We start from the raw sequence: 15458 nt of genomic DNA on the forward strand, positions 1-15458 counted from the left end.
CTGGGCTGCGGTGGGAAGTTTACATCAGGTCTGCAGTCTTTGTGCCCTGGTGTGGTGGCCCCAGCTCTCCATGAGCTTCTTTAGTTCTGCTGATAAGGTAAGGAATGACCAGGCAGTGACATCTCAGCCCTGCTCATGGTATGCTGGGCAGTGTCTGAAGCCACTGGTTTGTCTTGCAGAAAAGGAAGCTCTCAGTAATAGCACAGGGTTCGGATTGCCATAAAGCTCGGGGAAGTCCCTGCTTTTCCTGGAGCAAGTGTGAAGCCCAGCTCCAAGTCAGAGCTGTTCATGCTTCCCCAGACTCCTTTCCCTGTTCTGCTCCCATGATGAGTCAGTGTGGGCTGGTGACACAGGCAGGAGGACCCCCTTTCCCTTTCAGCTAAGGAGAAGCTGGAAGGCTGGGCGAGCTGGGACACCAGGTGGCACGTACCCGAGCAGACACAGGCCCCCTTGTTTGATGACCTGAATTCTCGAGAGCCCTGTGATGAGCAGGGTCATCCTTTCTGCATGAGTTCCTGCCTTAAAAGATGAGTCTCCAGCAGTGGCGGGACAGCTTCCCTGCCTTCTCACACAGACACTCTTTGTCTGCAGTCTGTCTGGGTGACAAAGGGAAACATCCACTGATGGGGCAGGGATGGTCTGAAGGTCCACAGGAGCTCACCACCTGCCTGAGACATGGGTCACATCTGAGGTCTGGCTGTCTGCCCAGAGAAGTGTGGAGATGTCCAGGCAGGGAGATCACAGCTCCAATATTTTAGTTCCAGGGTTTTCTCATAGCTGTGTCTAGCCCAGTCATTAACCAAAATGTTGCTTCATGGCAGCCTCCAGCTCCCCTCCTCACCAGCATCTCCTCTGACCCCAAGGCATCCTGTTCCTTTCCCACTTGTCTCCTGCTGACCCACGCCTGCTTGCTGCTTTGAGCAATTCTTATGCTTCACCCTGTGGCAACCCAAGTTTTGCCACTCCTGTAGCTGAGCTGTTTGCACTACGTGAATGGGCCTACGCTCAGCTCTGCTGCAGCCATCTGGCCCTATGTGGGAGGCTGCAGTTCCTGCAGTGGTATTCATAGCCCTGTGCAACCAGAATGTGTCCAGCTCCTGAACAGCTTCTGTGCCTGGGTGGTGGCAGAGGTGTTCAGGCTGCCCAGTGCCACAGGGTTAAGAGTTGAGGCAATCTGATTTTAGCCCCTGATTTGCAGGGTTAGTGGCAGAACTGCCTCTCCTCCAGTCCCTGCCCAGGTCTCTGCTGTGGGCCCTCAGTGGCTCTCAGCAGGGTTAGCTTTCCCAGGTGTGTGTAAGGAAGGCTGCTTTTGTGGCTGTCTGACTTTTAAAAATCCAGACTGGAAGGCAGCTTGAGGCATTATCCCAGGCTGAACTCAAGCCTTCCCTTAGCGTCCTGCAATGTTAATGCCTTGTTACTCCTGTGTCATCTCTGCAGACACTGAACGGGCAGTGGAAATTCTGACCAGATACCAAAGCACCCTGCGGTCCCCGGAGGAGCAGGAGTTAAAAGCTTCCATTGGAAAAGTTTCGCACATCTTCCAAAGTGAACTCTTCCAGGCTCTGCTGGGTAAGCCCTTGCCTTGCAGTCCCTTGCAGTCCTTACAACCTTGTGTTCAGTGGGGTTTCCTGGGAGCCTGATCCCACAGCAGTGCCTGGCACTGACCAGTGCATTCTGTGGAAACACATGGCATGCAATGCCAAGGAGCTGGGCTGCCTTTCCCTCCAGGGCTTAGGCAGGAGATACCAGGGCTGCAGTCACTGGGTGTTTGTAGAGAACAGCATTCCTCAGTCTGATTGAGGACAAGGGGTAACACCTTCCTGATCAGGCCGTGCCTGATCTATCCAGCACCTGCTAAGGGATCCTGCCCTGCTGTGAGCACTCTCTGTGCAGTGCAGCCCAGGTGTGTCCAGGAAGGAAAATTAGATTTTTTTGTCTTTAAGAAAGAAATCACATATACCAAGCTCCTTTGGGGCATTCTGTCCTTTCTTGTGCTTAGCCCCACCAGCACTTGTGAGAAACACACTGTTCCAGCAGTTCCATTTCACACACGACTTAACAGCAAGGCTTATCTTGGGGCTGGACACCAGAAAATGGCATTTTGAACACTGTACAAAGTTCTCCATGTGGATTGAGACAAATGCAGCTGAAGCCTGTCTGGACTGTGCAAAACACACAGCTTATCTTGCTATTCTCCTTAAGTTCTGTTTGCTGTGGGCCTTGGGAAATGCATGCAGCCCTGGTGGTTTCTGTTCCTGAATCTCCTGGGAAAAAAGCCGAATTTCCCTTTTGGGAAGGAAGGGAGAGCATCCCAGAGGCTCTGCACTCTTAGAAGACCCAGGCCCCAGGGTGCAGAGCTCCACGTGTGGTCTGTGGCTCACTCTCAGTGCATTTTGACTCAAGGCTGTCTCAGCCCTGGTGCTCCCCCTTGTTGTTCTCTTGGCAGCTCTCACCTTTTCTTCACACCTCTGCAGCCTGAGTTGCACTTCTGTGCCTGCAGAGATCAGTTGCCAGCAGCTCCTTCATTTTCAGGTTTTCCATTGAAAATGAAGTTGAATGCTGTATCCTGAGTAATTTTATTCTATCTTTTTTTTTCTCTCTTGCTGTGGGAGCATCACCTGGAGACTTTCAGTCCCAGCATGTCCTTTTAAAGGTCTTGTGCTGGAATGTCTGTGCCAGCAGCAGCACAGGCATGTGCCAAGGGTGGACTCCCCAGGGCAGGTGGGCCCCCATACTGAAGGAGCCAGTGTACATCTCCTTTCTTATCTCTTAATTTATACAACCCACTCTCTAAATGATCCCCAGCCTGGAGGCAGGGATCCCCAGCAGGGCTGTGACCTTGACCAACCTGACATTAGCCCAACACCCCTGGCTGCTTTTGTGTGCTGGCCAGTCCTTCCTGGGGCTGTGTGAAGGCAGCAAAGCAGCTTTCCCAAGGCCCAGGGCTGCTGCTGTTGGTGCAGAAGTGCTGTGGAGAGAGTGTGGCTGCAGAGAACACGAGCTGGCTGCAGCTGCAAGCTGGCAGGCGGATGCTGCAGCGTCCCCAGTCCCTGCTCTCAGCCGTTTGTCTTGGTGTCCTATCAGCCCTGGCACGAGGGAGTGTTGGGAGTGTCTCTTGTTTACTGGTGACCTTTTCAACTGGTTTAACAGGATATTAATTCCCCGTGCCAGAGCGAGTCTTTCTCTAGATGTGTTTACCTAAACTAGGAATTTGCATTAATTACTTCCGCCCCCCCGCGAACTCCCTCCCCCTGCTTCCCCTTGGAGCGTGGGTTTGTGAATGTCCCAGCATGGACATTGTCTGGCTGTGTGCTCCCTGTGGCCACACACGGCTGACACACACTGGGTTGCCTCGTGTCCACGTCCGTACCCACTGGAGCACAGTACCAGCACTGCAAGGGTGATAGAACATTTCTATTTTCATTTTTATTTCCGCCCCTCCTTTTCCCAGTGGGCTGCTGTGTCTCTGTCTGAAGTCTGCTCCGAGTCACAGGGCTGGCTCGGTGTGGGAGGAGGATTTGCAGGAGAGCACAGACACTGCTCAGTGCAGAGCTCCCATCTCACTGCCCCACGCCATGCCAGAAGCTTCTGGCTCTGGAGAGGCTGTAGCCTGCAGGGCTCCCTCCTCTTGCAGCCTTTCAGCAGCACAACTGCTTTTTCCAGCCCCTGGGGAAGATGAATGAGTGAGCATGGTCCATCCCTGTCCTCAGCCGCCTGCTCCTGCAGGTAATGCTCTCCTGGAGCATGCACCGGCTGGTTGGAGTCAGAACATCAAAACACATCAGGCCATAGTAGAGCTACCAGCAGTGCCAAACATCATGGAGTTTGCCAAGTTAGTCCACATGAAAAATGCCAGGGATATGACTTTCTGTATGCTTTTTTTTTAAAGAATAAACTGGTTTGGGGTCTCCAGAAGCCCCAGCCTCTGTTGTGTCCCGGGTGCGTCAGTGTTGTGCTGGATGGGTCGGTCACTGCAATCACACCCAGCATTGCTCTGCACATGCACGGTGCTCTGCCAGACTCCTCTGAGCACGGCCCAGCCTTTAAATCCTCGTGGCCACCTCCCTGTCCCTGAGCTGCCTGTGCCGGGGGCACGCTGCCCGTGCCAGGGCAGCTCCTGTCGCGGCGGGTGCCACGGCTGGCTCGGCACGGCACGGCGCTGCAGGAGCTGCTCTGCGCTGGAATGTGCCAAACCCTGCTCCGCACAAAAGAAATTCCTTGGCTGTGCAGAGGGAAAACAGGCTGTGCTGGCTCCCTTCTCCTGGCCCCTCTCCCCGTGTCTGAGGCTGTGGAGCCAAGTGCGTGACTTGCAAGGAAACAGCCCAGCAAAGGGGTGCTCCAGGAGCCCGGGTGGGCAATGGTGACCCCGCTTTCCCTTTGCTCGGTGGAGCCCCTCAGGGACAAGCTTGGTCTCTTGTGCTGCTGGGAAGAGTAGGGCTTGCACACAAAAGCAGCTCCCTGACCTTTCCTTCCCAGAGCCGGGGCTGAAAGGGGCCGTTGTGGCTTTGCAGTGGGAGAAGCTGGACAGGCAGGGTTTGTGTGTGTCCAGCTGTCCCAAGGGGCCGAACTCCTCCCAGAAATCCTCTGGGACTCAGCTTCTCTCCTGTGCCTGAGCACCGGCCAGTGCAGACCTCTGTAGGTTCTGTCAGCTGCTTGGGCCCCCAGTCACCCCTTGCAGCTCCTTTTACCTCACTAAAGATTCCCCGTGAGTGTCCTGATGTGGTGAAGGCAGAAGGAGAGGCAGGCAGTGCTTCCCTGGGTGCAAAACCCCAGCAGGACCTGCTTGCTAACAGCACAGCTGGGGATGGTGTAATGGCTTCACCGGGTGGCTGCAGGAGCCAGCGTGGAAAACTGGAATCTGGAGGCTTCCCAACCCTGAGGACTCCTCCTCCTGCAGATTTGCCCACAGCAAGGATGGAAACTTGCAGCTTGCTTGGAAATGACCTGCTGTGGCAGCCATGGGTGTGAAAGGCAGTGGGGCCATGGCTGGGGGTCTGCTGCAAGGCTGGGGCTTCTGCTTGGGGTAAATCTGTGGTGCTGCAGCTGGTGACAGTTCAGGGGAAGAAATGTAATTTTCTGGAAGTGCATGTGCTGACTGGCACAAGGGCACTGCTTTAGTGCACAGGTGCTGGTGCTATAGAAATATTTAATGACATTTGACATGTTAACCCCAGGAAAAAATTGTTTGAAAAATTCTAATCTCTGTAAATCTTGAGTTACTTTTCCTTATTAGATCCAGAATGGATTGGTATGTCATCAGACAGAAACTGGGCTGTAAGACAGAACATGCAGCTTCATCTTTTGCTACCACAAGGTCCTCTTATGGAGGCTTTTCAGGTAGTGCTGCTCTTAAAGTGCACACGTGAGGCAGACTTGTGTGCAATTTGTGATGCTCATAAGAAATGAGAGAAACCAGCATATATTTAAATTATCTTAAAGCCATGTGCATGTGTCCTGAAATGTACTTCTGTCCTTTGCTGCCTGAACCCTGTCCACCAATCCTGAAACTCCTCTAATCCCTGGTGCCAGCAACAATTCTCTCTTCTGGCAAGCACCTAAACTGGGCTGAGGGTTTTTGGAGGTGGAGAGTGGCTGCTTCAGGGGACAAGTTTCCTGCCCTCCAGGCTCCTTGCCAGCTGGGCTGCCCAAGGCTGTGTTCCTGCAGCAGAAGGGTGACAAACGGGGATGCTGGCAGCAGCACACCCCCACAATGGGGCCGTTCAAATCCTGTTTTCATTCTTGCAAAGTTTTGTGTGTTCCCAGCGTAATCCGTGCAGCCAGAAGCTGCTGCTATCCTGTTACGCAATTATTATTTTTATAACCAGAGGGAGAGATGTTTTAGCATGAAAACAAAGTCCTGCTTCTCTGGCTGTGAAGTGAGTGCTTGCTGCGAGCTCCTGTCTGTTTTGGGAGGGTTTCAGGGGCTGCCATCAGCTTGGGGGCCGTAGAAGGGGTGCCCCAGGTGCAGTGGGTACATCTGGGGACTCCCACTCCTCCCATCATTGCCAGATGGTCTCCCAGGGCACAGGACAGAGCCTGGCAGCACAAAACAGCAGCTCCAAAAGTGGCACTGATGCCAGGCAGTGGCACGGTGCTCCCTGCACTGGGGCAGCCACAGAGCCTGGCTGGGCTGCCCTTGGGCACCCAGCTGGTCTGCCAGTGAGTGAGATTTCTATCAGCTTTGCCCCTGCAGCTGGGAGGTCAGCAGACCAGGCAGCCCCCAGGAGCTGGAAGATTGAGGTTGAAGCTGCTCTTGTCCCATCTGCATCAGGGATGTGCTGCTGCAATGCTTGGGCACATGGTTAAACACTGAGAGAGAGGATGGGGAATTGTGCCTGGGTGTGCAGCCCTGCTCTGTGAAAGCAGCCCTGGTGTCATGGGCAGAGTGGGAGCTTCAGACAAAGTTTATTATAAAAGCCATCCTGTTGAGTCACAAGGTGAAGAAAGGACACCCTTCCTTTCTAAACACATCCTCAGAGGGGAGCCTGGGTGCAGCTGGATCCAATTCAGCCCCAGACTTTGTCAGTGGTAAATATCTGAAGGATTATACAGGTGTAATTGAACCTTTATACAACTTTCTCCCACAGGATTAAAAATGATAAACCTAATGTATTTGTATAAATATATTAAATTATTTGTTTAAATGTGTTACAATAATGATAAGGATTAGAGAAAAAAAGAGCTTAATCAGAATTATTTACTAAACAAAATGGATAGCAATTACTACTAGTGTAATGCACTGGTTTTGAAGCAATATTAAAGCAATTATATTAAAGCTAGCTAAACAATTACTAAGTAGAGATTGATGTCACTGGGCAAATGACCAAGGGCAAATCTCTTTGACTCAGCCTTGAGGAGTGACCTTGAGGGGTGTCCCCACCCAAGGGAAGGATCTTCACACACCTTAGGGAGGTATGATATAAATCCTCACTGTGCAAAAGTGTGACTGGCGTTTTATAGTATAACGTGATTGTCAGTCATGTGCATTTTTTAGATTATTAGTCAGCAAAATATGCTTTGTGCTGGAAAAGGTGTGAGCAGCTCTTTCATTTCTTCTTCTCACCACTCCTGACTCTCACTTCCATATCAGATGGACATTGTTGCTGCTCCCAGCTCCAGTCAGGGAGCATGTCTTGCCTGTCCTCGTGGTGGGGTCTGACAGTTTGGTCAAGCTGGTCTCAGTATTTTTCAGCACTAAGAACAGCAGACCCTCCACTCTCAGGCCTTCACTGATGAACCTGTAAGACAAATTTCCAGCTGCTGTGTCCCTGCTTAGGCAGAGCATCCTGCTGCAGCCAGGGACCAGCCTCAGGCAGCGGCCAGCATGTCCCTGCTTGCACTGCCAATGCTCACCAGATTTCCTGTTGAAATCTTTGTGGGCGTTTAATACCTCGTGATGCCATGGTGTGGCATAGTTTCAGGTGAGAAATCACAGACTGGAGGGCAAGTGCAGGTGCTTCATCCATGAGCTCCCAGGGAGTGCCATGGGAATGGCCACATCCCCCTCAAGCTGAGAGCCACAGCTTGCCCCTCAAGTCTCTCACAGAAGTGGAGCTCTCCGGCTTACTTCACAGCAGATGCAGGTACAGAAAATAATCTCAGGTTCCTGCTGTGTCTTTTCCTGCTTCAAGTGCTCATTTATGCTGCCTTGACTTTTTGGCCCTGCAGGCTCTGCCAGGCTTCCTGTTTCCCAGGTGCTTGAAGGGATTTATGACTTTTTTTTATGGCTTTTGGAAGGCGTTTACCAAACTCTTTTGGCCGACCTCTTGGAGCTTTACCTTTAACCTGTCAGCATTTACCATCCATTCTGGTTTTCTCATTTAGATGCAGCTTCAGCAGTTTAGATGAATGTCTTCTCATTTTCAATAGCCTCTTTTCCTCTGCAGTCAAGCCTTGCCTTCCTCCCTTTTGCCTTTACAGTATCCTCCAGCCAGACACTTCATGTCTGTTCTGATGTCCCAGTGGGTCTCTCTAAATAGGCTCAGAGCCTCCCACAAGTTTTTGTTACCCCTTTCAGTTTCTTCATAAAAACAGGTTCTCAGTTTTGATGTAGTTTCCTTTTTGCAATTAAACACTTCTGCAGTGGATATGTTGACCACTCTGGAGGTGCTGGCTCTGGAGATAACTGGGGGCTGCCAAGGACCAGCAGCTCCTGAGTGTGCAGCAGTGGGAGCTTCCTTAGGGAGGAGCAGAGCCCAGTGCAGCCCTTCTGCTCCCTGGAATCCTCTGTGTGTGACCTGGAGAGGGTAAAATCCTCCTGGCTGGGCTAGGAGAGGGTCTGGGCTCCCAGAGCCCCTCTGGAGCTATACCTGGGCTCTCTGGAGCAGTGAAGGCTGGCATACCCCATTTTCATGCCTGTCCCTAGAGCCACTGTGGTTTACAGCAGCAGACTCAGGTCCTGGGAGCCCAGAATGAGGGTGCTTGATACCTGTTGTGGCAGTGTGCAGGTGGGAGGAGGGGAGATGAAGCTGGGGTTAACAGAGCTGTAGTCATCAGCTTTAGAGCTTGTGCACTGAGTGCCCTGTGGCTTCTCTGCCCTTCCTCTTGGGAAAGGAGGCCCTCCACAGGGTGGTGGGGAGCTGTGATGAGGGAATAGCCCATCAGCTTGTCAGAGCAGCAGGGACAGGGGACCATGCCTGGGGCTGGCACAGCCTGGAGGAGAGCAGCACAGGGTGGGTGTTGAATTGATGCTGCTGAGCAGAGTTTGCTCTTAGTTCCTGTGAACTGTGTGGTCACTGCTTTATGGACAATCCCATGCCTTCCAGAGCCATGGGCACTGCTCAGTGAGCCAGGCACCCCACTACACCTCCTACCTTGCAGAGGGGGTGTGGTGGGCAACACAGCAAGCACAGGGGCCAGGAGAGCCCTCTCCCAGGGTGCCAGCCTCTCACAGAGGCTCAGAGTGGAGGCCACAGGTTCTGCATGCCACAGAGGCTGCTGTCAGGCATCAAGCTGCCCCCTGGTCCTGAGCATGTTTTTCCTGCTGTTTTGCAGATATCCATGAATTCTACGATTTCACGCTGCGCTCTGCACCCGAGCAATCCCCAAGCCTGGACACACGTCACGGCACAGCCAGGCAGCAGCTTGGGGCCAGCGAGCCCAGCTCCACAGCCACACCCAGAGAGCCCCAAACCCTGCCTGAGGTAAGAGCCACCCCCGTGGTGCTGCAGGGCCAGACCCTGAACACTCCTGTGCTGAGAGGGACTCGAGGGGCTGCTGGCCACCACAGCCTGCCCCGCTCACATCCAGGCTGTTCCCACATGTTCTCTGTGATGGCTTGTCTCATTAATGAGGCAACTTCTCTGGTTCACAAGTGTTAATTGAATTACTTGTAATGTGAACAGCTCCAGCTCCAGCACTGGCTCCTGCTCTGCAGTTGCAGCTGGATTATTTGCTCCTGTCTGACACTGTCTCCCATGGAGGTGTTTCAGCTCTCTGATTCAGCCACTTTTGATAAGTGAAGTAGGTTGAGTCTTTCAAGTTTCCCTTTTCAGGATTTTTTCCCAGCTCTCAGATAACTTGTGTCTCTGTTATTTGCATTCTCTTCAATTTTCAACAGCATTCTAAAAGATACAGCACCAGGTGGAAAGGCAGGAATTGAGCAGTAGGGTCTCAGTTATCTCAAAGGCACCAAGGTAAATAAAATTGCCTTGTGCCTTTGCAGGCCTTCTTTCCATCCCCCACTTACTGCCTCTATCCCCCACTCACTGCCCTGCCAAGAGATACTACAGGATCCCCCTAATCTAGTGCAGAAATGCAAAAATTCATGGATTTCTCCTTTCAAAATAACCCTATCAAGTAAACACCATTTTCTGCCTCAAAGATTGAGCTGGCTTCCCATCATTTACCTGGGGGTACTCCAAATTTAAGTGTCACACAGGGAAGATGGAGCTGAATGATATCATGTAAGGAAGAACACTTTAAAGGAGTTTGGGAATCAAGAAAAAGGAGGACAAAACAGCCCACAATCACTGCAGGAGATATTTGTGTTCCTCTGACTCAGGAGCTGCTTTAGTCCCATTTTTTCTTGACCCCCTTCACATTGCCAGTCCCTCTAATTAAAGTCAAACCTGCAACTCCAGTATGTGTTTAAGAACAAATTTTTAGTGCTGTTATGCCATAAGCAGTGGGATCCTGCTTTGGTTTTTTTTTGGGTGTCCTGGAGCCTTGATCCACCCCAGAGTGAACTCTGCTGGCAGTAGCCACCAGTCTCTGTGGCCAGGCCAGTCTATGAATCCCCAAGATTGAACAAGGACATTGAAAAATCAATGTGGAAACAAGCAGGGAAGCAACTGTAGGCCTTGCAGAGCTGGTGTGAGCAGTGCCCCTGCTCCTTCCACTGTGCCCTGTCTGTAAGGGGGATGAAAAAAGCATCCAGTCTCAGGGCTTCCTGGCACTGAACACAGCCCAAGCCACTGACACCATCAAATCCCTCCTCCCTTCTCAAAAAAAAGAAGTGTTTGAGATGTCTTGTGTTGCTGAAACATGAAATGCAACCCAGCAATGGCACAGTCCCAGAGTCTGGGGCCAGCAAACCTCCACCATTGCTTGCAGTGACCCTGCTGGCCCTGGGGCCAGTGCCAGACAGGCTGACATGGGAGATGGGATCCCCGTCAAAGCCACCATTCCCCCTGCATGGGGAAAAGCTCCTTTTGGCCCTTCCAGAAGCAGTGCAGAGCCTGAAGGCAGCCGGCCTGCCCTACCCACGTGTCCCCCCACTTGTCTCGTTCCAGGGCTGCTCCTGGGACCGTGAGCAGAGGCTGGCCAGGGCAGCTGGGGACAGCGCTGCGGGGACAGCGCCGCGGCTGGTGAGGGTGACGGCGCGGCGGACAGAGGCACCAGCCAGTGTCTGCAGCCTGGTGCTCAGCTCTCACAGCACCCTGCCCCAGGTGAGCCTCCGTGCGCCCCACGCCACCTCCCGCCCTGCCAGCCCTGCCAGCGGCTGGCACTGAGGGGACAGCGCCGGAGCCACGTGCTCTCAGCACCGCGGGGCTGGCGTGTCCCTCCCCTGGGGCTGGCAGCGTGTCCTGCCTGCTCTGCTGCTGCTCACACCACAAAACCGAGCGGTCACTTGTGCCAGGGGCTGGACAGCGCTGAAATCACCCCCTGGCCTTTGCACTTGTGGCCCCGTGTCAGCCCTCAGGGCTCGGAGGGCAGGTGGATGTGGCGCAGGAATAACGAGGCTGCCTGGAGCTGGAAATCCTCCCAGGCCCGTCCCTCTCGCCCCCAGCGCTGGCACGCTCCCACGTTGCAGATTTCCATATTTTTTTCTCTGAGCTCTTAAATGGCAGGTCCGTTCCTCAGCTTCCCGGGAGCTTTTCTCTGCTGTCTTATTTACTTGGAAACACCATTTATTTGGATGTGCATCGTAAAGCTCAGCCTCCACCTGGTGCAAGAAAATCCTTTGGGCTACACATTTGAGGGGAGTTATAGGGATGAGTGAAGGGCAAAATGCACTTTTGGGAAGGATGAAGTGGCCAGGAAGAATGGAGCTCACCACAGATTTAAAATTATATGAAAATGTTGTTTATCTTGGCAAAGTTTGAAATAATGCTTGTTTGCTAAGTCTAAGTATTCTTCCAAAGTATTTTAAATACAAAAATTGCACTGCCTCTCTTCTGTCCTTTTTTAAATGTTTCCCTTCTTTTTCTGGACTGCAATAAAATGGGTAACACCCCATTTTTTTCTCCTACTGTTTAATTTCTCCTTTTCTCTTGTTTCTCTCTACATTTTCAATCATTCACCATATCTTTAGCAGCTTTTGAAGGGCGAGACAGTGGTTTTCTGAATATGACAAGAAGATGAGTTTGGCTGCTGATTTCCATTTGCCAGTGGGTGGGAAACTCCACCACAAGGGAGTCACAGGGCAAAACCCATGAGGGGGTGAGAGCCTGAGCAATTGGGAACAGATTCTGTTGTGATTTTAAGGGATTTTCCTCCTAACTGTCCCAGGCCATGAAGTACAGCAGCTCTTGCATCCAGCCCCAAATATCTGGCTGAGTTGCAATGTCTCCTTTAGCAGCAGACACCTAGTTTTGATTTTAAGGTTTCATGCAATAGGGAATCTGCTCTGTCCCTGGCCTGGCTGGCCTGATGATTATTTATCCTTCACATTAAAAATCTGTATTTTACTGTTAGCCTGTATTTCTCTTGGTTTAGCTCCCAGCACCAGGAAATTTTGCTGCCTTTGTTTGCTAGGATGAAGGACCTTGGCAATCAGAATGTTCCCAACATGTAGGTATTTATAGATGCATCTAAGTTCCCTCTTAACTTTCCCTTAGATAAACTAAACAGATTGGCTTCTTCACTCGCTCGCTGTTGAGGCAGGTTGTTCCAGACCTGAAATAATTCCTGTCATTCTTTTTAGCCTCCTCCTTTCCTAGCCTGTGGCAGCATGGGGCCAGCCCTTGGTGCCAGGTCCTGGAGCTTTAGGGGTCACCCATTTGCAGGGGCTGCAGCTGCCAGCCCTGAGCAGGGGGTCACTGCCCTGAGACAAGAACAGTGGGGACCTGGGTGGGCAGACTGGGACTCTGGGAGCACTGTGCTCTGGCAGGGCTCTCATCTGCAACCTCCTTCATCCCAGAGGATGGTCATTTCACAGCACGGCTGCAGGCAGAGCAGAGAGTTGGAGGTGAAAACTGTGAAGATGGTAGTGTTCAGTGCCAGGTATTGCCATGCCTGTAGTCCTGCCTGAAACTTGGCTTTCTGCAGAAACCCAGCAGCTTTCCTGAAAGCTGGAGCCAAGCAGTGCTGGAGAGCTGCAGGCTTGAGCAGAGCTCCTCTGCAGCAGCCCCTGTGCTGGGATCAGAGTTCTTTGTCACAGTGGTGAGCCTTTCCCAGGATGTCACCTTCACTGCTGAATGCAGGCCTTGCCCTGACAGAGGGAAGCATTTCCAGCAGTCCTCCAGGAGACAGGATCAGGTGCCTGGGGCAGGCTGTGCTGCTGGACCACAGCACAGGCCCTGTTTGTGCTCCTTCATTCCTGCATGAGGGCAGTGAGGACAGCTCAGCTCCTGCCAGCATCATATCCCATGTCAGTGCTCAGCAGCAACAACACCTACACACCCAGCTCCTGCCCTGCTCCACGGGGACTTACTGCTTTTCAGCCTTCAGTGTGTGCTTTTTATGTCACAGGCATTTCCAAAACAGGTTTCAGAAAAATACCTGAGCTGGTAAATTGCATTGGGAAGAACCAGGGAAGCTTTTACAAGTTAATGATAGTTAATGGTAGGGCAGGGGAGCACCAGCTGCCACCCTGGTGCCATCAGCCCAGGAATGAGAGCTCTAGTGGACACCCTACCACTGAAGAAAGGCAACACAATGAACTGGCTTTTCCTGCCTGAAGTAAGTGCAATTCTCATACTGCATCCATCAATGTAAGTAAGTTTTCCGTTGCACTGGCTTTGTCCTCTCCCCTGCCCGCAGCTCTCCACGGCAATGTTAACAGAGCAAAAGCTACCATGACCTGCTTCAGCCAGGAAGATGCATGTCAAATAGATTGCCTCTCCACACAAATGCTTCCAGGAACAGGAAATTTTTGCCTGCTGCCAAGGATATGGGTGTGCTCTGAAGAGCCCTGCGGCGTGCAAATGGCTGCTACAAAGGAAGAGGTGCTGGTAAATACAGCAACAACATGTGCTTCCTGTTGAGGCTGAGTGGGCTGAAGCCATCTCTCCATGGCAAAGTGGATATTCAGCTCTCAACGGGGCAAGAGCAAAGGGACTTGGCCGGATAAAAAGCCCTGTTGAGGCTAATAGATGCAAAACCCTGCCTGGGTTCTCGGGCTTGTGGGGTTTTATTTGCTGAATCCTTCATTTCAACCTTTTCCCGAGCCCTGTGGTTGCCTCAGCAGGGCTGCTCAGGGCTCATGTGCTGCGGGAAGATCGGGAGCACGCTCCTGTGGCCGGTGTCACCCGCCTGCGCTCCCAGGCTGCCAAGGAGGCTGCTGCTCTCGGTAAACGCCGTTTGCATCCTCCGTGCAGGGAGCAGCCAGCTGTAAAGATAAATGAAAAGAGGAACAATGCCGCTGATGAGCGGAGCCTTGCGCCTGCGAGGAAGCGCTGCTCTTCCCCTGCCACCCTCTCCTGCTCCGCAGCCGCCGTGACTCCATCGCTGTCACCGCGCCAGAGCGGGGCCGCCCTGCGCCTCCGCCCCCTCTGCCGAGCATCCCTCCCGCCTGCCGAGGCGTTCCCGGCCGCGCTGCCAGCGCACGGCTCTGCCCGGCTCAGCCTGGCAGCTGACACGAGCAACAGCAGCTCCCGGTATGGTGGAGAGCCGAGCGAGGCTGCATTCCGTGCGTGCTCTGCGGTCAGCGGTGAATGGGAGAGCTGGCTGGCAGGGGTCACTGCTGCTCTGTGCGGTGCCTCTGAGCGGCGGGAGGGGCAGTCTGCGCTTCAGCCCTGCGGGGCTGAGGCCACAGATGCCCCGGTCCCCCTCCCTGTGTCCCAGCTCCGGCAGAAATGCCCTATCAGGGTGTTAGGAGCCCTCGCTGCTGCACCTGCTGCGGAAGAAGATGCACCCGCCTGCCCCATAACCCACGGCTCAAGTGCCGAACAGGAGCTCCCTGGGGCATTCGGCAGAGAAAGGCGAGCTGTGCCGCCAGCCTGGCGACCGGCTGTCTGCTTCTCCCGTCCTTCTCTCAAGTGTTTTTTCCTCTTTCCCAGTGGAAGGGCGTGCCCGTGCTGTGCACCTTTGCCTGCCAGGAGCAGCGGGTCAGGATGGGACGGGCGTGTGGCAGATGCTGCAGCTGCAGAGATGCCAGCTGTGAGCTCCCTGCTCCCCTGGCTTGGCTGCATCCTCACCGCTCTCCATTTTCTCCGTGAGATACAGGAGAGGGGAAGCACCAAGGAGCTGTTTGCTGTTGCGTGGAGCATCAGGGAAATGAAGCAGATCTCTGGAGTGGGCGAATGTCTGACAGTGAATGCAGCCCCAGCAAGAAGCCCCTGTCAAGTTGCTCAGTTGCATGTGCCCTGCTGTCCCCACCACCCCGTGCCCTCTCTGTGGGCTGACTGGGCAGGCAGCTGAAGCCATTGCTGCAGGCCGGACTTTACCAGGCCACTGCTTTATCTCAGCCTGAGCCCATCAGCATCAGCCCTGCAACCCCAAAATCCAGGGAGCGGCTAATGCTCGAGCAATGGGACCAGAGAAGCAACCAGCTCCTGGGGGAACTCTCCCCTCCCCACTGCATCCCCATGCAAAAGGGAGAGCATGTTTATTTTAGGAGAAGCAGAGAAGAAAAGCAGCAGCCCCCAGCCCAGTGTCACTTGAGCCACTTTGTGCCCAGAGGTTGCTTCAAGGTATTCAGATGCTCTCCGGCGATTTTTTGTTTTGACACTGCAGACACAGGCTCAAAAGCCAAAGTGCTGAATTCAAGAGGGTGTCTGTCTGTAGTAACACACACAGACTGAACCACACATAAGCCCTGGACAGCAGGGACACCCAGCTGGGCAGTCTGTGTC

General features: G+C 53.2%; 1 protein-coding gene across 5 annotated transcripts in view; it reads left to right on the forward strand.

Annotated features, from left to right (window-relative positions):
- Positions 1-15458, forward strand: part of DLG3 (discs large MAGUK scaffold protein 3) — a 75617-nt gene that overhangs the window by 934 nt on the left and 59225 nt on the right. For 4 of the 5 annotated variants that reach the window (XR_010365898.1, XM_064426997.1, XM_064426989.1 and 1 more), the window contains exons 2-4: positions 1438-1569; positions 8995-9143; positions 10734-10889. Coding sequence is in view for 4 of the 5 variants with exons in the window: in XM_064426997.1 (XP_064283067.1) it covers positions 1438-1569; positions 8995-9143; positions 10734-10889 (437 nt within the window). In the remaining variant the exon portion in view is untranslated. The remainder of the gene's footprint in view (positions 1-1437; positions 1570-8994; positions 9144-10733; positions 10890-15458) is intronic. The other variant, XM_064426992.1, reaches the window with a different exon arrangement.

Source organism: Passer domesticus, chromosome 7, assembly GCF_036417665.1.
Source record: "Passer domesticus isolate bPasDom1 chromosome 7, bPasDom1.hap1, whole genome shotgun sequence".
Classification (NCBI taxonomy): Eukaryota; Metazoa; Chordata; class Aves; order Passeriformes; family Passeridae; genus Passer; species Passer domesticus.